At 42.2% G+C, this 22058-nt stretch overlaps 1 protein-coding gene across 1 annotated transcript in view; it reads left to right on the top strand.

Moving 5' to 3' along the window:
* The first annotated feature begins 3451 nt into the window (after window positions 1–3451).
* Window positions 3452–22058, top strand: part of CUBN (cubilin) — a 208766-nt gene continuing 190159 nt past the window's right edge. Inside the window, exons 1-11 of the mRNA XM_065398849.1 lie at window positions 3452–3699; window positions 3851–3980; window positions 4346–4438; window positions 5532–5570; window positions 6241–6342; window positions 7226–7329; window positions 12747–12873; window positions 14340–14508; window positions 15126–15257; window positions 16553–16648; window positions 17263–17384. Of these exons, the coding sequence (XP_065254921.1) occupies window positions 3452–3699; window positions 3851–3980; window positions 4346–4438; window positions 5532–5570; window positions 6241–6342; window positions 7226–7329; window positions 12747–12873; window positions 14340–14508; window positions 15126–15257; window positions 16553–16648; window positions 17263–17384 (1362 nt within the window). The remainder of the gene's footprint in view (window positions 3700–3850; window positions 3981–4345; window positions 4439–5531; window positions 5571–6240; window positions 6343–7225; window positions 7330–12746; window positions 12874–14339; window positions 14509–15125; window positions 15258–16552; window positions 16649–17262; window positions 17385–22058) is intronic.

Raw genomic sequence — 22058 nt, 5'->3', positions numbered from 1 at the left:
ATAAAAAGGAGATTGCTAGAGAGAATCCAGGGCAGAGAAGATAAAAGGATTAGAAGGCATGACCCTTGTTGAGAGGTTAAAGGAAATGAATACATACTACTTGGAGAAAAGTCAACAGAGTGGAGCTGTAACTGTTTGCAAATATTTGGGAAGCAAAGGAGACTAAGGGATTTTTCCCCAGATGTTAAACTGCAAAACAACAAATAATGGCTTGAAAAAAGGAAAAATATAGGTGAAACACTAGGGGTATATATATCTTTTCATTAAAAATTAACTGAATGTAGTGTTGGGGAAAGGCCCCAGACTGACAGGTTTGTGAAGAGAAATCCTCCATTTACTCACTGAATGAGTACAGCAGTGCTTCTCACTCACCTTCCATGCTTCCATTCTGACCTAGATGGGTTGTCTTTCAAGATGACTGGGTAATTCACTCTTAATGTAGATTGAATCCTTGGCATCTTTCTGAGTCCAAACAAGTGCTGGCTATGATGGCAGGTTTGTGCTGGGGATGTATCCATAAGTAGATGGAGCCCACCATTTCATTTCATGTAAGCCACTAGTAGAATCATAAGATGGTGGTAACTTTCAGAATTTCAATAGAATCCTAGAGACAAAATGCTCCATGTCCTATTGCCAAGTCCTGGAACAATCTCCTCTTTAGAAATATTTTCTCAACTATGATGTCAATGAGGTAATGGAAAGATCTGCCTAGGGAGGAAATACAGATGCCAATTTGTCTCTATTTATAATGAACAGTCCCTATTCTTTAGCCAGAGATTTACTGTTTTTCCACTCGGTCCCTCCAAAAAGTATCTCCTTGTCCAATGTAATTCAATAAAATTAAGAGGTGTGGGGCCTATTTTTCCTTTCCCAAATGTCCCTGTTTGTCATTTTCCAAATTTGGCAGGCAAGAGGCACATTCACTAGAGGTACTTGAGGAGTCTAGATAAAATCTTGAAGGTCTAATGAAGAGGAAAATCCTGCTCTATGCAGAGGTTTGGACTAGATGACCAGGAGGCCCTTTCCAGTATGTAGTCACTATGTAGTCAAATTCACTCTTCCTTCTGTCCATCTGCCTTCTAAGTCATGGGACGTATGCATGAGAGGGTGAGAAAGAAAAGGGGGCTCACTTCTCCCTCTTTAGACAAGCAACACCTGCGCTCACCTTCTCTGCCACCCTCTGGATTTCACTATGTTAGTGGGAGAGGGTTGGTTCAATGACTTGTATTCTTAAACCAGCGGAAATAGATGATGTGCATCCAGTATTCTAAAGGAATGAGCGGAGGACATCTAGGATTTTGTGGAGCTACACGGAAGGTCTGGACTGTAAGTAGTGTGTCAGCATGTGACAGACCTGGTGAAGGAAAGCCCTTGCAGCACACATGCATTCAACCAGCCTGCTCTGAATTTCACTGGCTCAGATGACCAGTACCTCCCAGTCTACAGGGGCTAAAACACCAGGGACAAAACACCTTTGTTAGTAGAAGTGAGACAGACACCAGGACAGGTACTCACCTAGTTTCAGAGACACATGATAACTCTTCCTGCCCTGTTGTCTCCAAAAGAGCTGTGCAGGGCTAACTGAATGAAGAATTTGGCCTGCAGAATCTTTATTACTGGTGAATACATGGAGGCAGCAGAAGCCCATTTTGACTCTTCTATTCCAGGATGTGGTTTCAGAGCCAAAAGGAAGCAAAACACTTAAAAAATATTAATGAGGGCAGATCTTCAGCTGATGTTAGCTGTCATAACTCCTTTGAGGTGAATGACAATTGACACCAGCTGGGACACCACCCCTGGCATTTATACTTGTAAACCAGGCCCATTTGTTCTGCAAAAGACAATGACCATGGTGCCTCCTCATGCCATTTTTTACAGAGTCACTTCTGCGAGTAGAACCTCCCTTTGAATTCTTTAGTTGATTTTGATGCATATCATCCTGGGTTAAAACTACAGAAGTACTCCAACTGTTTTTAGATTTGTTGTAGTTTGTACCCTATGGATTTTATACTATGGGTTTTTAAAAACTATTTTTTAATGTTTGTAGGCACATAAGCAAAATTAATAGTTACACATTCAACCACAAGAAAATATGAGGGGAAAAACATAGAAAATATTGTTGAAAAGTGTTAGGCACTATATAAATTCATTCTAAGGATCTGTTTCTTTAATGTTGCATCATAAACGTTAGTTGGCTGAGCAAAGTGAAGTGCTACACCTAATGTAGTAGCATTTACCTATCTGTCTGTAATGCAATGACATTAGAACACCACATATGATCAGTTCCAAAATTTCAAGGAATATTCCAGTCATCAATGAGCAGAACCCTTTTGCTCTTGGTGAAAACTGGAAAACTAGAAGGGAGAAAATGGAGAGCAGAGGGAGCCCCTTGTATCTGATTCTGCAGACAGACAGAAAAGAAATAAGAATTGTGGGGGAGAAGGGACTCACACAGAGACCCTGGCATGGGGTGTGGGGAGGGGATGAGAGTGCCTACAGAACCCCTGTCAGCTGGAAGAATGGGCAACTGTGGGATGGGGGCCAGGCGTTATAGGAGGAATAGAGGACAATGAGGGGCATACATGGCCCCTTGGTTGAGGGAAAATGGGGGGAAATAATATGGGGAAAGGGGCAAGGGAACCCAAAGCCCTTGGTGTGTCAGAGAGAGGAGGGGAGGAACACACAGAGCTTCTGGGTGAGAATGTGGGATCCTGATCTGGGGGAAGAGGGAGGAATGGGGGACTCACAGATTCCCTGGCATGAAGGGGAGGGTTGCTGGGAATCTCTGAAGCAGAGGGGACCAGGAAGGTGGCTAGGGAGCTGGTGGGGGTAGGGAGGAGAGAGATTGGAAGAAAGCAAGGAGCCTCTGGTGTGTGCAAAAACAGTAAGTGCAACCTTCTAGTTAGTATCTGTTCATTCAGTCACATGTCAATTTAAAACAACCATATTTGGTTAAAATACATATTTTGTTGTTGATGTTCAGTTTGATTCTGTGTATTGCTATCAGGTCACTCCTGTCATTTGTCCAATTAATTATTTTAAGAAGGGCTGGAAACGTCTCCTTTTATGCAAATAGTCATTTGGTAACCAATATGACTTTTACATTCCATACAGGCAATCACCTGGGACTTTTATTGATGCCAGAATCCTGAAACTTGCAGTGAAACATGCAGTAGTGCTGTGGTGTTTCTTTTGCCTAGTCAGCTACATATTTCATTAGACTTCAGTAGTGCTTCATTGTTGCAAAGGTCAAAGAGATAATGATTAAATCAAGGAAGATTGTTTTTATCACTTGAGTTTTTCTTTTTTTTTAAAAAGAAAAGAAAAGGAAAATGTCAAAGTTTTTAAAAAAGGGAAAAAGTCCATTTCATTTTTAGGTCATTTATATATTTTCAATACTTAGGTATATTAATTCAGTCTTGGCTCACCCACTCTGGGGCAAATAAGCAGAATGGGCACTACTACGAGTATACTGAGGATCTTGCAAGAGCAAAGTGCACCTGTTAAGCTCTCAAAACTAACATTCAGCACTGACGGTTTCAGTATAACTTGCCACACATCCCAGGAAGGTTGGCAGCAAGCAATGCTTTGGTCAGCTTCTGTCCCTTGGCTTCTGGCTGCCTTATTAATACTTTCTGGATTAAGCTGTGAATCCAAATATTATGAAAAAAAGAGGCAGAAAAGGAGCATTCCTGAACAGTAAGTACCATTGTTGGTGTCACTTACAAATAGATTACATGGTGGGGTTTTAAATACCAGGAATGGGAATAGAATGGCTCAAATAAATTTCTTTGCAAAATCTTTGGCAGATATGTAGCTAAATGCCATCTTCTCTTCTTTGATACAACAGGCCTCGCATGACCTCAGAAAGGGGGAATTTAGTATTTCATACAGGCTCCACGAAAAATATTGAGTTTAGAACCGGATCACAGGGGAAAATAAAAATTAATGAAGATGACCTCGCAGAGCTTTTTAGTCAGGTGGTATACTTACTTATTCTTATTAAATGTTCACCTTTTTGCTTGCACAATTATAGTTTAATTTAAATTTACATGCTCGCAAAATTTACCACAGGAACTGTTTCAGGTATGACAATGGTTTTTATTACTATTATCATTGCTGTCATCATTATGAGATGATCATGAATTATCACAGAACCATAAAGAAATTATGTAGCTATATAAAAAATTAAGAGGCAGTTATGTATACTATGTAACTCTGTTATCTCACTGAACTTTATCATAAAATACTGTGACGATCAAACTTTCTTCAGCAACTGAGAAGACAATGATTGTTTCACATAGGTTTCTAATACACTAGAACTAACATTTTTTAAAAAATTTAGATCAGGAAAAATAAAGATGAGATTCTAGAAGTGAAAAGAAGCATTGGTGTCCTTCAGAATGTTTCAAACCAGATCACTCTGATTAATTCCAAGGTAAGTCTCACCTCATGTCACATTTTATTCCTGATTTTCAGTGCCTCATGTCAGCATGTCTGCATGATTTATCTGATTGTTACTAGTTATAGGCCCCAATCCTCCACTGAGAATTGCATGGGTTTAGGAAAAAAATTAGAATAATTTGTATTGGTCTGATACAGTGCCCGTGAATCAAGAACTCCCACTGATTTCAGTGAGTTGTGAATAAAATCCTGACTCTATGGCTCTTCTTTTTGTCTCATCAGCATCTATGCATACCTAATCCTGAAGGTCCTACTCAGGCAGAGACCCCAGTGAACTCAAAGACTGTAGGAATGGGCCATATATATCTAATACAACAAGTGTTGCACAGAGACAGTGTTCCATATGTAGAATCATGTGACTAGTGAAACTAGAGATGGAAAAGGCTTGTAGGTCATTTTCCCCATCTCCTGCTAATGCAGATGTTTTCCCTACAGTACATTCTGGAATCCTTTATTCAGTTCAGTTGTAAATCACTCCAGTTATGGAGTTTCCACAATTTACCTTGGGGAAAATATTCCGGAGTCTAAAAGACCTAATTTTAGGGAAATTATCCTGATATGTATCCTTCATTTGACTGTGTTCAGTTTCAGTCTTTTGCTTCTAGTCATATCCCCTTGGCTGATAGCCAACAATTCCTTTTCCTCCTTTGTGTTCATACCCTTCAAATAGCTGTAGACAGTTGTATCCTCTCTGAGGCCCCTAATCCTGCAAAGATTTCTGAACAGCAAAATCCTATTGAACTACTCACATGCTTAAAGTTAAACACATGCATAAATCTTTGCAGGACTGGGGCCTTAATTGTTTAGTCAAATTTATACATATTTAGGTTGTGATTTTCAAAAGAACATAAGTGGTTTAGATAATGAAATCCCATTGAATGAGTGTTGGGCACCTTATGCCTATCTGAAAATTCCCTTTTTGTTTTTGTATATATGAAAATCCCTCCATGTTTCCTTAGTCTACCAGTGTGTACCTGACTGAAAGATGCAACCAGTCAGTCCCAGGACACACACATATCAGCGCCACTTTAATCCCAAACACATTTGTTTTTGTATATCTGTTGCAGATTGTGAGTCTTGAGGGCAGACTTCAAAACGTTGAGCAGGTGAGTAATTATGGAACAAACCTAGCAGGTTTTATTAAAAGCAGAAAATGAAGGATGATTGCAAGAATAAAAATAACTAGATGGATTCTGTCCTCCCATGCATCACTCAGGGCTGCTTTTTTCATTAAGAGCACACAGACATGAAGTCACGATTTCTAGATGAGATGAAATAAAATAAACTCTGTCAGATTCCCCATTCTTTAACAAGAATATCTTTGTGGAGTTAGAAAAATGGCAACTAGATACTAGGGGGAAAAAATCTCCTCCTTTTATGATCTGCCAAGACTAAGCCATGATTTGGGGACTCAATCTGGGTGTTTGGTTGTATTAAAAAATCAGTTTTAGTTATTAATTGCAGCACAAGTAATGCAGTTGCCATATAAACCATACATGTGGCATCAAAAATGAAAGTGAGGCCTTTAGTTCTCAAAACATGGGTCCTCTGCTAGTAGAACTAATGAAGACTCTCTATTAACTGTCACTTGTTATCGAGCTGTTACCCTCTCAGTGGGCAGCAGCCAGCCTCTACAGGGAAACACAATCACAGACATACAATTCCATCATTAGTTGTTACATTTTTGTAGTGCCAATTGTGTGCTAAGCCTTTTGCAGACAAGTCTGACAAAAAATCATGCTAGCAAGTAAACTGATTTCTCATTCATTGTTTCAGACTGTCCTGAGGAAAGCTTGTAGTAGCAACCCCTGTCAGAATTCTGGAACCTGCCTAAGCCTGCTGGATGCCTTCTTTTGTCTCTGTCCCAGTAACTGGCAGGTGAGTCTATTTGAACACATCCAATACATATGATTGTCATTATTGTCATCATATGTTAGGGTCGAATTCTGCCTCTTTCACTCTCACTGAGTAGCACCCATGAAAATAATGTGACTATTCATGGAGTTAAGGTAATTCTCTTTATGCAGAAGGATGGGAGAATCTGGATCTTACGTAACTCTGCTGTAACTCCACAGACACTCTAAGGTCCCTCTATCAACCTAGCTACTGTATATTCCTGTGTCAATGTTAATCTATAGTAAAGCACATCTTTTTAAGTCAGAGGGTGATATATCAGTTGCCCAAAGCAATGCAGCTCTAATATCCGACTCATCATTTGGTATGTTTATATAAGGCTCTCACACATTTGCCTGTCACACAACAGTGCCAATAAAAAAAACATGGGACAAATTCTTTGCTAGTATAAATTGGTGTAAATGGAGCTGTGGAAATTTGCACTCGAGAGAAGGAGGGTCCACCCTGGACCTGAGAAACCATCCTGTCGATATTTTTGTCAAAACTGATGCTTTTTTCGCAAGACGTTTCAGAAAACAGTATTTTTTCAATGAAAAAATATTTTGTTGAAAAGTTTCCAACCAGCTCCATTAGTAACCTAAAGGACGATGATGAACTCCAGTTTATGTTATCCATATGCTTTCTATAAATTTCTAAAAGGTTTTATACCCTGGTGTCGCTGATAAGTAGGGTAATGGAAACAAGACAGAACAATAGCAGTTTGTTACAGTGTTTTATAAGGGAAGTTGTGGTGATAGCAACCTATGCTTTGTATATCCTCTGAAACACTTCTATTAAATATTGGCTCCATGAACCACTTTGACTCTCTGTTATTTGGAAAATAACATGGATTTCTATGTCATCTCAGGGCCCGTTCTGTTCAGTTGATGTTAATGAATGCCAGATTTATGCCGGAACAGCACTTGGCTGCCAGAATGGAGCAACATGTGTGAACACACCAGGAAGTTACAGGTAACTTTTCATGCTCTTACACAGAAGTTCACTATTAGGATCCTCTAACATTTTTATGTCACTTATTGCCACAACAGTACCACTCCTAGAAATAACAATCTTATATTTAGGTACTGCAGCACCTTTCACTCAGAGCATAAAACACTTCATAAATGATGTATCCAATCCTAATGCATGCAAAACTCACTGGAGCCACTGGGGCCTTTGCCTGTTTTGAGGCAAGAGGATAAGGCCTATATAAAGATTGTGTAAGAATGTCTTTCATACTGGTCCCGGCTACCTAGTCCAGGTGAGGAGGCATAACTTGGTGCTGCATGCTACAATAATGGATGGCGGCTGGGCTCCACTCACCAGACTTCCCTGTCCTAGGCCTGGTCTACACTACATAGTTAGGTCAAGGTAAGGCAGCTTACGTCAACCTAATTATGTCAGTGCACACATACACGCTGCAGCATTGCTCCTGCCGATGTCCTAGGGCACTTACACCAACAAAATAATTCCACCTCCACAAGAGGCATAGGGCTTATGTCAGTGTAGTTAGCAGGGCTGGTGCTACCAATTTCCCCCCCGCGGCAGCTCCCCCCGGCCCGGGGAGCCGTGTGGCAGCTCCCCACCCCAGCTCACCTCTGCTCCACCTCCTCCCCGAGCACGCCGCCCCACTCTGCTTCTCCCGCCTCCCAGGCGTGCGGCGCCAAACAGCTGATTGGCGCCGCAAGCCTGGGAGGTGGGAGAAGTGGAGCAGCAACGGCGTGCTCAGGGAGGGGGCGTAGCAGAGGTGAGCTGGGGTGGGGAGCCCTGCGTCAGCTCCCCCGCCGCCCTGAGGCACCCCCGCCCACGGCAGCTCCCCACCCCCCCTGGACCGGGGAGCCGTGCGGCAGCTCCCCACCCCAGCTCACCTCTGCTATGTCCCCTGTTTGGCGCCGCATGCCTGGGAGGCGGGAGAAGCAGAGTGGGACGGCATGCTTGGGGAGGAGACGGAGCAGAGGTGAGCTGGGGTGGGGAGCTGCCGCACGGCTCCCCGGGCTGGGGGGAGCTGCTGCGGGGAGGGGCGCCTCAGGGCAGAGGGTGGGGGGGGCAGGGAGCTGCCGCAGGGCTGGGCCCAAGGTGGAAGTTTCGCCTAGGGCACGAAACGTCCTTGCACCGGCCCTGGTAGTTAGGGTGACACCGTTTCTGTATAGACACTGTTTTACTTACATCGGCTGTTGGCTGTCTTGTCAATATCACGGTTCCATGCTGGAGCTGGCTTTCAGTTCTCCCACACTGCCCCTCTTCAGTCGGTGGAAGTGCTCCCAGTGAGGACATGTACCACCGACAGGAGGGTAGTGTGTACATCAGCCACCACAGTAATTACTGAGGTGGCTGTAAGTTGACCTAACATAGATCAGCTTAAGTCTGTAGTGTAGACATGCTCCTAGTGTACCAGCTAAACCAGCTTGGGTACAACTAGGTAGAAAACAAGCACAGTACAGACTACCCACACCAAATTCAATTATTTGGAAGCTCCTGAATTATTAAATAACATTTCCCCATTCCCGAGATTTATCTTCCCCATTAGGGCCATATCACAGGTAGAAGCAAGTTTTTCAATTAAACTAAGTGGGGAAAAATTCAATGACCCCTTCCCTGCCATTACGCATACTGAAATATCTTTGCACTAAAATGAAAATTAAACACTTATCCCAAAGCTAATAAAGTTGTAGAACTTCTCAAATATTTTAGATATCCATTTAAAGTAAGCTATTGATATTCTGCTTGTTCGGTGGCAATCATTGTTATGTAGATTAATGAAAAATACTACGTAACATGAGGGGACTTTTTTTGCCTTACACTGTTGTTACAATTACACAGTTGCAGAATCTTAACAGGAATGGCCGGGATGCATTGGATTTGGCTCTGTGATGCTCATTGATGAACTATTAACAGCCCTGGATAAATGTCACATGTTCAATTGGCAAGTTTTCTTGAAAAGATCATTGCAGGTTACTGAACACTGTCTTTAGTGAACTGACACTGATTAACTTAGGGTTGACAGGATGGAATAATTTAATGCTTAATTTCATCAGTTAAGGATCTTCAGATATATAAACAACATGTTCCATCTTCCACCCATCCACCCCTAACTAAATATGGGCAAATCAAATGACAGATAAAAAGATTCACAAGACTCTAAATCAGCTAATGAGGTGCATTTCAGAACTTCAAGTCCTGCCTCAAAGGACTGATCAACATCAAGGCAATCAGAGGACATTCCAAAGAGGAAGAGATCACCACTCCATTCCAGCTATTTTAGTAAGAGATTAAAGTTATTACCCATTTGAAGCTGCTCTGAGCAGGACTTCATAAAGCTGGTGGCCATGCTCTGGCAGCTTCTGCTGAGTAATAAAACATTGTTGTGTTTTACTGCCTTTAAATACTGCGCTGATCTTTCCCCTTCTTTGAAGGTACTTCTCACTGAATTCCTGCTTGTTTTGAATATGAAACAATACTCTGATAGGCATCAGGACTCCTTCACCATTTCACCAAAATCATCAGTATGCAGCTTCGAGCATTAAGGCCCTGATTCTGGAAAGCATTCCTGTTATCTTTAAGCTCATGCTTTCCTGAATTGGTGCTTAAAAAGGACACATAAGTCAAGAGTTTGAACAGGAAAAGTACTGTATAAACTTCCAGTGTAGTCAGCTCTTTGAGGGCGGGGCTGTGTGCCTCATTCACTGTTGCCCCACACCTTGTGTAGTCAGTGACATCTGCAAAATACCATCATTCTGATTTACAGACATGTCACTGGTGTATGTAAAAGTGGTCTTACTGTGAGTAGGGGAGAGGACTGGGAACCTTGTTGGGGAAGGGAGCAAGGATGGATAGAAAGCCTCAAGGCATGGAGTGGAAGAGCTTTGTTTGACAAGAACATTGAGATACAGGTCTTCTCATCAGGTGGGACATTTCATTATGTCCAATACTGACTTAACACATGTAAGGGGACAGAGAAGCAATGAAGTGCTCTCCTGGAAGCTGACTGCCAGGAAATCCTACTTTAAAACAGTCACTGTAAGTGAGAGATGGGAAGCAGAGTTCTCTCTTTCAGATGGATAGTGGTGGACATCTTAATTTTGTAGTGCACCAACATGCTGTACTGCTGAGCACAGGAGGAAGGTAGCAAGTATAAGCCACTTTGTGCATAGCCTATTTTACAGACTGCCTGACATGGCAGAGAGACCTGCAGGAATGCTGGAAATTTGTCTATTAAAACCAAATTAATGCTGCTGGGGAATTGTACACCCAGAGAAAAGTACCATCGGACCACAATATAACCACTGCGCATAGATATTCCTTCTAAAATCTTCTTGCAAGCAATGGCAAAGTATTATAAAGCTTTTGGCATACCAAGTAAATATTTGAGGGGGCTAAGATTTTTATGCTGAAGCTGAGAAAAAACTGCTTTGCAGGGAGCTCTGGCATGCCATTCAGCCTGCTTGTTCCCTTCTAACAGGGACAGCTTTGTATTGTGTGTGGAAGTCGTGTATTTACCAGCTTATTTACCATTACCGAAAATAAGAAACAGAAGCTTCAGCCAGGTAGCCCCCTGTAAGCATGGTGTTCTCGAAGGAACCAAACAAGTGCTGTCTGAATGCCAGTTAAAAAAAGAGGGTAGGTGACGGCCCCACGTGTGCAACACAATCTGCTACAAAATGGGAGAGTCACTGAACTTTAGTGCCCATACATTGGAACCACAGACATCCCCCATATGCTGTCATTTAGAGACAGTATTTCTCTTCACTTCCTGTCATGTATTGTTTGTTCTGTCATGTTGCACCTCAGCAGGGGCTGCATTTCAGCGGCCTAGATGGTACCTTTAGGCATAGTGCTGAGCAAGGGCTAGTGCATAAATTGCACCACCTCCAGGATAGTTCTGAGACTCACTGTGACTCAGAGACTCTCCTATTGGGCAAATTCCTCCTATCCCTACCCCCTTGTCTCCTCTTGCTTCAGGAAGTAATAACTTGCTGCAATAGATATAATACCCACATTCAGTTCATCATTCCAGCTTGAGAGGACTGGAAGGCAGGATTCCTGGGTTCTGTTACCACTTCTTCCACTAAAACTTGCTGTTTGAACGTGCATAAACTGCTTAATTTATCCATGCCTCAGTTTCCTCATCTCCAAAATGAGTGCAGGGCTGTGTAAGTTGTTGAAGTGAGTCAGCTGGTCCAGCAACCACAAAAGAGCCAGCCAGCCAGCATTATTATTTCTCTTCAAGGCTTTATTCCTGCCAGCTAAAAAATGCCCTACATACCAAACTAAACAAACTGGCTTTTACATAACTGGGAAAGCAAATAGACAGGCTACAACTTAAGCTTATGCCTTTCCTCTGACTGCCAGGAAGCTCCAGCAACACATCCTCTGTTTCAGCAAAGCACTTGAGCAGGTGTTTAAAGTTAAGCACACACTCAAGTCACTCCCTAGTTGGCAAAGCAGTAAGTGTAGGTGTTTTGCTGAATCTGGGCCTGAATGACTGGCCCTGGGGGCCAGATTCTTAAAAGTATTTAGGTGCCTAAATATGGAGCTAGTTATCAAGTGTGATTTTCAAATGTGCCTGAGGTTTGGTACCTAAATCTCATTGAAATCAGTGGGAGTTAAGCACCTAACTGTGAAAAATCACACTAGCTGTCTAAATACTTTTAAAAATCTGGCCCTCAGTCCCCAGTCTAACTGTATTGCTCTATCCAGTACACCTGTGGGCTCTAAGGTAGATGTTAATGCTCCAACATCTGTCACAGTATAATTATTACCTGTCTCACAGGAGGGTTTTGAAGGCTTAGTTTAATGTATGATTGTAAAGGGCATGGAGATCCTTGGCTGGAAGGCACCATTTAAAGTGCAAAGTACCATTACTGTAATAAAATAGTCACATATGACTTTTGTTGAAAAACAGAATAAGGCCATTGCCATTTCATCTTCTGTCACCATCACGTTTGCTGAGAGCTGTATATCTCTGGGTAGAGAAAGTTTTCACCTATTGAAAAGTAAATCCTTTGTGAAAGGCTAATGGGGACTTTTGGACCAGAAAACTGCTATATGAATACAGTTAGTTGCAACCTTCACAAGGTGGTTAAGAACCACATTGAAGGGAGAGTCCCAACAGCTACACTAGGGAGGAAGGATTTTCCAGTGGTTAGTACCCTAACATAGGTGTTGGGAGATCTGTGGCAGAGCAGGGCTTGAACCCAGACTTCATGTGTGACCTTGGGCAGGTAACTTAGTGTCTATGTGCTCCAGTTCCCCCATCTGTAATATGGGGGTATCCTACTCTATCTCACAGGGGGTTGTAAGGCTAAATACATTCAAGACTGCGAGGTGTTCAGATACCGTGGTAATAAAACAGACAACATTATGGCATTTCTCTGTGTTTTCATCACTAGCTGTACCTGTACTCCAGAAACCTATGGGCCCCATTGTACCTCGACATTTGATGATTGCCAAGGAGGCTCTCTGGCGCTCTGTGAGCATGGCATCTGCATAGATTCAGACAGGGAGCAGCCCAATGAGGTAAGAAATGAAGTATGACTCTCTTTATGCAACACAGTTTCAGTCAGCGTTTAAAACCTCTGAAGTACCAGTACTTCATTGTACCAATAAGTACCAATTGTACCAATAAGCACCAACCAACTGTGCTCTAGAGGAGAGAGAGCAGCACTAATCCTGTACTCAATGACCGAACGTTGGCTCCTGCGTGGTGCCGAGCATCCCAGTGACCACAGAGGGAACGGAGGGTAATTAGCAACTCCCAAGAGGCACCTGTATCGGGTCCATCGTTATCCTCCTTTAAGCAGCTGGAGAAGAAGAAACATTTTTTGAATATTTAAAAAATTACTTGAATCTCCTGTTCTCCAGTTCTAGTACTGGGTATTATTTCAATCCTAACATTATTTGAAACATCCTATTTTCCAAATAGTTAAGAATAACCATCATTGTCATCACTGCAAGACCCCCATGGAAGGGAAAGCAAGGACTTGGCAATACTATCCCGTGTGGTTTCTGGGGCTGGCCATGCCACATGCACTGTTTACCTGCTGTAGGATTATTGCCTGTCTTTCATGTAAATAATCCAGTTTAGTAACTGCAGGTCTGCACTGAAGATTTGGTTAAGGTTCACCATTCAGTTGCTTCTAGGCTATTTTCCCTTTATTTTGTAGATTATCGGTGGGATTTTCAAAAGTTTCAGGGTTGGCTTGACTCTTCTCCCATTAAAGTCAATGATAAAACTCCCCTTGGCTTCAGCGAGATCACGATTAATGCTGAGCGCTTGTGAAAATACCACCCTCATGTTATTTAATGTTAACTTCAATCTCTTCAGACTCCAATTCTCTCACATCGCTGGGACCAAATAAGGATTGTTCTTAAAAATAAATAAATAAATATCACACTTTAACAAGAGGTTCTGTAACATAACTTCAATCCAAATAAGTCACGCTGACTCCACTGAACACTGCAATTCGTTACAGATGTTAAGATCTGAGTGTTGGTAAAGTTTACAGTAAATATAATCATTGCCCTTAAAGAAAGTATGGATTTGGGAATTAATTAGTTATTTACACTGTGCACATCACACAGATTACTGCACAGTTTGCCAAGCTGATTTGAGGTTGTTATATTTATATTGGTCTCTTTACCCTAAATGCAAAGCAAGCTGAGTTGATTGCTTTTAATTATGTTTAGGTACAGTTCATGATTGCTGTTCATTCTCTCTGGTGTAGTTTCATTAAAATGCAGGTTCCTTTTACTTAGTGAAATAATGACGCAGCCTGTTATTGGCATGTGCTAAATGTTCAATTTCAGAGGAAGAAAGATTGGGAAATCTACCCAAGACCACGCAAAAGCATATCGTGTGATGATTTGAAACCTCTCTTGTAATTGGCTGTAGTTTAAAAGATTTTTTAAAATTGTTCCTTGTATCTGCTTCTCAGTAGTTTTCACAATTGCCCTAATTCATAACATGCTGTTTAATGTGGCAGCCGAAGTACAGCTGTATCTGTGATGCTGGTTGGATGTCCCCGCCTAGTAGCCCTGCCTGCAGTGCTGACATAGATGAGTGCAGCCTCTCTAGTCCGCTGTGTTCTCAGAATCCTCCCGTACGGTGCTACAACACTCCAGGCTCTTACTACTGCGGGCCTTGTCCCACAGGTACTTTATAGCTCTGTATTCTCATTCAGCAACAAGAGGCAATGATGTGTGCTGACTGCCAATACTTCACAAGCACAGAATTGGGGTCACTACAGGAGTAACTGGATGAAATTCTTTGGACTGTTTTATATGGGAGATCCAATTAGCTAATCTAACGGACCCTTCTGGCCTGAAAATCTATGAATTCTCTTTTTGGAGTGCACTTATTTGAGTTATTTAGGCATTTTGTAGAGAACATGATTACAGGGATTCTAAATAATCAAGATCAGGATTAGAACAAGCCTTTGTAGCAAAAAATTTGATGGTGAGGTCTGACTGGCCTAATCCTTATATAAAAGTGTGATCCATTACTGAAAATGCACAGAACGTATTCAAATAAAAGGTTCCCACTCACATTTAGCAGACTACATTATTTTAAATTCTACAATACATTTCAGTTTAGTTCTAATATATCAGAGGAAGAAAATTTCCCATTCACCTGCCTTTCCTAAATGGCAAGCAAAAGGAATATTTTCCTGTGCTTGGGACAGGCAGGAAAGTTCTGGTAAAAGGAAGAAAAGTAAAAGGTCATTGTAAGGATTTGCCAGTTTTTGCCTTTCTGCTGTGTCTCTTCATAGGCTGGCAAGGAAATGGCTACAGTTGCCAAGATATTAATGAATGTGAGAGGCATAATGGAGGCTGTTCAATAGCACCAATGGTTCAGTGCATCAACACGATGGGATCCTTCCACTGTGGACTTTGTCCGCCAGGTAAAACAATGAATTGATTTTATGTTGATATAATGACAAGCAGGATATACTCTTAAAACATGAAGATACTACACCTCATAGCACGGTTAGTTTGGTTTAAATAAACAGGTATTAGACTAACCAATGTGATTTTAATGTGGTTTAATATAGTGTCTGGAGCCAAAGCACATTCAAACTGCCTTAGGAAGACTTAGCGATGAGCATTTTATAGTGTACATATCTAATTACGTCGCCTCTAAATTGATTCCTGTCATACTAGCAAGAATTTTAAATGACTCATTAGTGTGCTTCCTTTGGCAGACAATATTTGAATAACTAAGATAGTTATTATGGTGTCCACATTAATTAAAAGTATATGCTATATGTAAAAAACCACCTGAATTGTCCTTCTTAAAAGATTTACTAATTACTCATTCCTTTAAAAGTGCTTCCAAAATCTATACAATGTTTCCAGCCACAAAATAAACAGAGCAGTAGGAGTGGTGATAAAAGTCAACATTTTGTGTTTTAAAGTCCTTTATGAGAAGTACAGCATCATTAACAGAAATACTAACTAACAGAAAAATGTTTTTAACTGCCTGGAATAAATGTAATGGAAACAAATTCCTGTTAGGGACTGTTCAGCACCACTGTTTACCACACATATGTTACTATATACTGGGAAGGCATTTTCAGTACACGTTTGATCTAATTCACTGGATCATAAGTAATTCATAGGCTTTGATGAATGATACTCCAGGCAGCTCTTTCTTCTTATCTTAATGAGCCTCATAGCAGCACCAGCAGCGATTTCCCACTCTCCATTCAGTTGTTTGTGTTCTAAACCTCAGTGCATCATGGGCCTATTCCAAACTTCAGTCTCGCAATCATGAGACCGAAGTTGTAGAAACCCATGCACCACTGTGGTTTACTGTGTACAGAAATGAATGGAAGGCAGAATGCAATGACTGCTACAGCCCAGGTCTTAAGGTTCCGATCACACACATACTTGGTTTATGCGGATGTAACTCTGTTTTCTCCGTTGGATTTACTTATGATTAACAACGGAATCAGTAAGATCAGAATCAGGGCCCTGAAGTGTGGTGACCTAAGGTAGTCAACTAAGTTTGAAAACCTCTGATCCAATATCAACTTCAGCTTTTTCTGTTTAAGTGCTGGAAAAGCATCTTACTTTGGTCCCCATTCAAGTCTTTCACCTGGGTGGCAGTACGAGCGAGCACAGTTCCCATTTGATTCTCACAGATTTTCACTGACCCGATTTGTTTGTTTAATAACAATGATCTTATTCTGACCAGGTTATGAGGGGGATGGAAGAGTATGCACCCAAGTTGGTATCTGCTCAATAAATAATGGAGGTTGCCATCCATTGGCCTCATGTGTACCCTCTCCAGGTAATACGCCATTTTAGATACTGTTAGATAGTTCAATATCAGTCTTCCAAAAAGTGGGCAGTTTTGTGACAACACATTTAAAATGAAGTCCCCTGACCTTAGAACTTTCACTTTAGGCTTCAGGCCACAAGCTAACAGATATGTACGCCTTAGTGAACTGGCCCTGTCTCTAGCACTGGGAGACCTAGGATGCACAATGGTGCAAAAGGCAGTGACCTGGCATTTGCTGACAATGTAGGTAAAGACTACTGGCAGTGCCACAGTATCATCAGAATGGATCCAGATTCCACCACCAGACAATTGCAGGTTTCATTGTGTGGATGTGGCCAGCCCCCACAATTCCCTTCCTGGAACCCCTCTGCCTCATTCCAGCTACAGCTCCTATTCTGCACCTCTCTGCAAAGACATGTGGGCCTCCACAGCTCTCTTGGGACTTTCCAATAACCAGTAGTCTTAATGACCGCAGTGGACACAGAGCAGGGAAGAAAAGCATTTTACAAAGCCCTGTTTCAAATGGAGACTCTATTTCACGTACTGTTAATGACGAGGCTGATACTGTCACTGTAATCAGGACCAGGCTAGTTACTATGTATGTTTTGTCTCATCTTCCACAGGTCCTACACCTACCTGTATCTGCCCAGCTGAGTACATTGGAAGTGGTTATGGGCCAAATGGGTGTGCCCCAGTCAGTGATACCTGTCAGCATCAAAACCCTTGTAGAAATGGACAGTGCTTAGTAAGTACATGACTCCTCATAGTTAAAGAGACAATTTTGTTTAGATGTGACTATTAAGACACAGTATGCCAGTGAGGATAAAAACCGGGATGGGTTTACTCCTGTGCAACCCCATTGGTGGTGATTTCTACATGTATTTTTGCAGTGTTCTTCACCATACTTTACCTACTGTCCTAGAATGTAGTAGGTTTGCGCGGGAGGAGGTGTAAGTCAATGCAGGATTTGACCCTAGTTTGATATACCCAGACATGACAATAATGATAAAATGTAATCACAGTGTTCGTTTTTACATGGTATTTTTCCTTAAATGCACAAAGCCACCATGAATCCTATATTAATTTTTGCTGCTTGTGAATGGATTCATAGGCCAGAAGGGACCACTGTGATCACCTGGTCTGACCTCCTGTATAACACAGGCAATAGAACTTCGCCAAAATAATTCCTAGAGCAGATCTTTTAGGAAAACATCCAATCTTGATTTAAAAATTGACAATGATGGAGAATTCATCATGACCCTTGGTAAACTGTTCCCAGGGTTAATTACTCTCACCATTAAAATTTTATGCTTTATTTCCAGCCTGAATTTATCTAGATTCAACTTCCAGCCAGTGGACTGTGTTATACCTTTCTTTGCTAGACTGAAGAGCCCATTATTAAATATTTGTTCTCCTTGTAGATACTTAAACAGTGTAATCACCCCTTAACCTTCGCTTTAAGCTAAAAGGCTCAGAATAAGAGATAGTAGGCCTATCTAAAAAATAGTTGAATGGAGAGTAAAACATAGTACACAGCAGATACTATCAATAGAAAACATTTGGGGGTGTTTCATTCAGGGCAACACCCAGAATTCACTGATGGGCCAGAAACTGGCTAACAGACAGAAAACAAAGACTATAAACAAATGGTCAATTTTCAACATGGAAATAGTTAATAGGGGAATTTCCCCATGAATCTGTATTAAGACCCTTGTTTAATATGTTTATTAATGATCTAGTAAAGAAGTGAAGAATGAGGTGGAAATGTTTGCAGCTAATAAAGTGTAGGTTAGTCAAGACTTTAGAAGACTGGTTCAGGGCACTAGGCATCAGTGATCCAGGTTCAATCCCCTGCTCTGTCACAGACTTCCTTTGTGACCTGTTTAGCCTCTCCGTGCCTCAGTTCCTGATCTGTAAAATGGTCTGATGGTACTTCCCTACCTCCCACAGGTGTTGTGGGGATAAATAGATTAAAAACTGTGAGGTGCTCAGATAATGTATTAATGGGAGACATGTAAATACCTAAGATTGATAGATAGATGAACTTCAGAGGAACCCAACAGAGTTATCACTGGGTGGCACAAAGGCAGATGAAATTCATTGTTAATAAGCATGAGGTAATACATTCCAGAAGGAGTAATTGCAACTACTAATGAACATTACTAAGCCCTCAATTAAAAGTAAACACTCAATGAAAAGACTTTAGCATCACTGTGAACACCTCAATAAAAGCCTCTGCTCAATGTGTGCTGCTTGACCAAAAAAAAAAAAAAAAAAAGAAAGTTACACTGTGCAGAGAAAGGGATAGAAAATAATAGTGAAAATATTATAGAGCCATTATATAAATTGATGGTGAGATTGCCCCCACCTGGAATACTGTATTCATTCAAGAAAGTCATAGAAGGAGTATGAGGGGCTCAAATGATGGGCAACAGAAACAATGAGAGATATGGAAAGACTCTCATGGGAGGAGAAATAGGAAAGATTAGGACTGTTTACAGAGGAGATGAAAAGAAGGGGCAAAAGAGAGAAACACAAAATAAAGAATGGTACAGAGAAAGTAAGTGCATCCATTACCCTTCATTACTCTTCTTCATAGTAAAAGAATAGGGGACATCCCCTGAAACTGAAATCCAGCAAATTTTAAACAAGTCAAATGAAATAGTATCCTGCACAATGCATCATTAATTTTCAGAATTCATTGCTGATAAATAGCATTGAAGTAAGAGCCTAGAAGGTGTCAAAAATTTGACATTTATACAGGTAAAGGGTGAAGTCAACACATGGAGTGGCAGTCCAGCTCAAGACCCTCTATGATACTTAAACCCCACAAAGGGGCTGGATAGGCATCCCACTAATGGGGTGGCTGCATAATGGTGCCTGTGCACATATTTATTAGTGCAGAAGACCACAATGGGAGCAGACCAGAGATGGGGCAGCAGATCTATGTTTATCCAAAACTACTGACCCCTGTACTCCATGCAACTGGTACAGAGTCTGTGAGTGCTAGTCTAATGAGACACCACAGGCCTCAGCAGGGAGATGAGTTTCCCCAGCACTCTGCATTCTACCCACATAGACCCCAAATACTTGGACTTTGTGTGTGAAGTGAATTTTGCAATCTGAGAAAATGCAGTTACTTTGGATAGGATTAAGAGTTTGTAACTGTATATACCCCCACGTTCCATGGCATAACCATTGACTGGAGTTAGGAAGAAATTTCCCCTATGGTCAGGTAGGTTATTCCATAATTTTCCATTACAGGGTTCTTACACCTTTCTCTGAAGCAGTTGATACTGTCTACTATCAGATTTAGCGCACTGACTTAGATGTGTCAGGATCCTGACAAAGGCCGTCAGGAATAAGGGTCAGAGCAGGGTCAAACCTGAGGCTGAGAATAGCAGAGGAGTTCATAGTCAAGTTCCAAGCTGGGGTCAATACCAAAGGTCAGGGTCCAGGTCAGGAGGTTGCAGGTCAAGCTGAGGTTGAAGCCAGGAGTTCAAGACCAGGGATCAGGAATGGTCATGGTAGCTACAGGAGAGCCATTCTGTTGCCTGGACACTTCTCAAAACACCCCTTGGGTTTATATAGGACAGGGAGCCAACCAGGAGGCATGGGGCTGCTGCCTGTCAGACCTCTTGAGGCAGGACTTCCTGTGGTCTGGGTCCACAACGGGTCATGGATAATGGAGCACAAACTGGTTATAGCTTCTGTTGGGTGGCAGCATGGAGATGTTTGCCACCTGCACCTTTTCAGGGCTGTATTTGAGACCCCAGAGGCCTTACATTACCCCTCCCAAAGGGCACCTCCACTGGCCTGAGTTTGTCTGGATGGGCCTCATGGAAAGCTGTCACAAGGTCATGGATTTGGGATTCTAGCTCCCAGGATCACTCTTCTGAGCCAGCTCTCCCAGAGGGAACCATATTTGATTTTTGAAGTCCAGTATCTCATAGACCTTGTATTTGTCGTGTCTCTGGATCTGCACCAGAGGGGGTTGTGGTTGAGCCTGGTAAGTGAAGGGGTTGCTGATGTTTTTAGCAAGGATACAGGGAACACTGGGTGTGTGTTGAGGGATCTGGGTAACTAAAGCCCTATGGTCACTGGGTTGATTACCTGGCTAATGTAATATGGCCCAAGGTATTGGTAATGCAGTTTACAACATGGCCAGTCGGAGTGGAGGTTTTGGGCTGAGAGTCACACTTTTTACCCAATAACAGTGAATTCTGTGTGTTCCTGGCACTGCTGGTCAACGTACTGCTTATAATCTTCCTTGGCCTTGTCCAGATGTGCCTTGAGTTCTTCTTGGACATCACGGATCTGGCATACTTAGTTGGCAGCTCTGGGATTGGTGGAGTTGCAAGGAGAAGGGGGGGGGAAGTCACAGATTGCATAGAATGGACTCTGCCCAGTGAAGATAAGATCAGTGTTGTTGCAAGCAAACTCTACTTTGGGTAGGAGGCTCAACCAGTTGTCCTGATGGAAATTTGTGAAGCAGCACAAATATTGTTCTAACACTTGAGCTGTTCGTTCAGACTGACCATCAGTTTGTGGGTGATAGGCAGTGGATGTTTAAGCGCAGACCCTGAGCAATCAAAGTTTCATGCCAAATCCACAACAGAAACTGGAGACCACAATCAGTTGGGACTCACTTCGGGAATCCTTGGAGATGGATGACATGAGCCACCAGGAGCTGGGCTATTTCTTCTGCAGCCAGCATATCTGCAATGGGGACGAAGTGGGCCATTTTTGTCAGTGGTTGACTGCAGTGTGACTGTTAGACACAGGTAGCTCGACCAAGAAGTCCAGGGTGATGGCTACGTGGGATCTGAATGGGGTCTTGGAAAGCATTAGGGTGCCAAGGGGTTTTGAGTGCAGCGTCTTGGTGCAGGCACATGTCTCACAGGAATTGACATATGAGTGGATTGTCATGCACATTCAGGGCCATCAGAAGGAGCAGCTGGCCAAATGGAAGGTCTTGGGGAATTAATGCAGTCAGGAAGTTCTGGGGCTTAAGACTCAGCATAGGAGGCTCTTGGCTGGTGAGATCTTCTCCTTTCAGGACAAGGCATCAGCAGTCTTGTTCTGGGCCCCTGGGTGGTACATGATGGTGAAATTGAAGTGTGTGAAGAGCAGGGCCCAGCAAAGCTGCCTCTGTTTCAGTGCTTTGGCTCAGCAGAGCTACTAAGTTTCTGTGATCCAAGTATACCTGTACTGAGTACCGAGCACCCTCCAGATAGTGGTGCCACTTTTAGAAGGCCGCTTTGGAATCTAGAATCTCCTTATCTAGAATTTCATAACTCTGTTCAGCTGGAGTGAGCTTCTGGGAATAGTAGATGCAAGGGTGGAGGTGCTGCTGGGGACCACATCTTTGAGAAAGTATGGCCCCCAATTATCACACTGAAGACATCGGTCTTGATGA

This window comes from Emys orbicularis, chromosome 2 (genome assembly GCF_028017835.1).
Source record: "Emys orbicularis isolate rEmyOrb1 chromosome 2, rEmyOrb1.hap1, whole genome shotgun sequence".
Classification (NCBI taxonomy): Eukaryota; Metazoa; Chordata; order Testudines; family Emydidae; genus Emys; species Emys orbicularis.
This window is presented reverse-complemented; position numbering and strand designations above follow the sequence as displayed.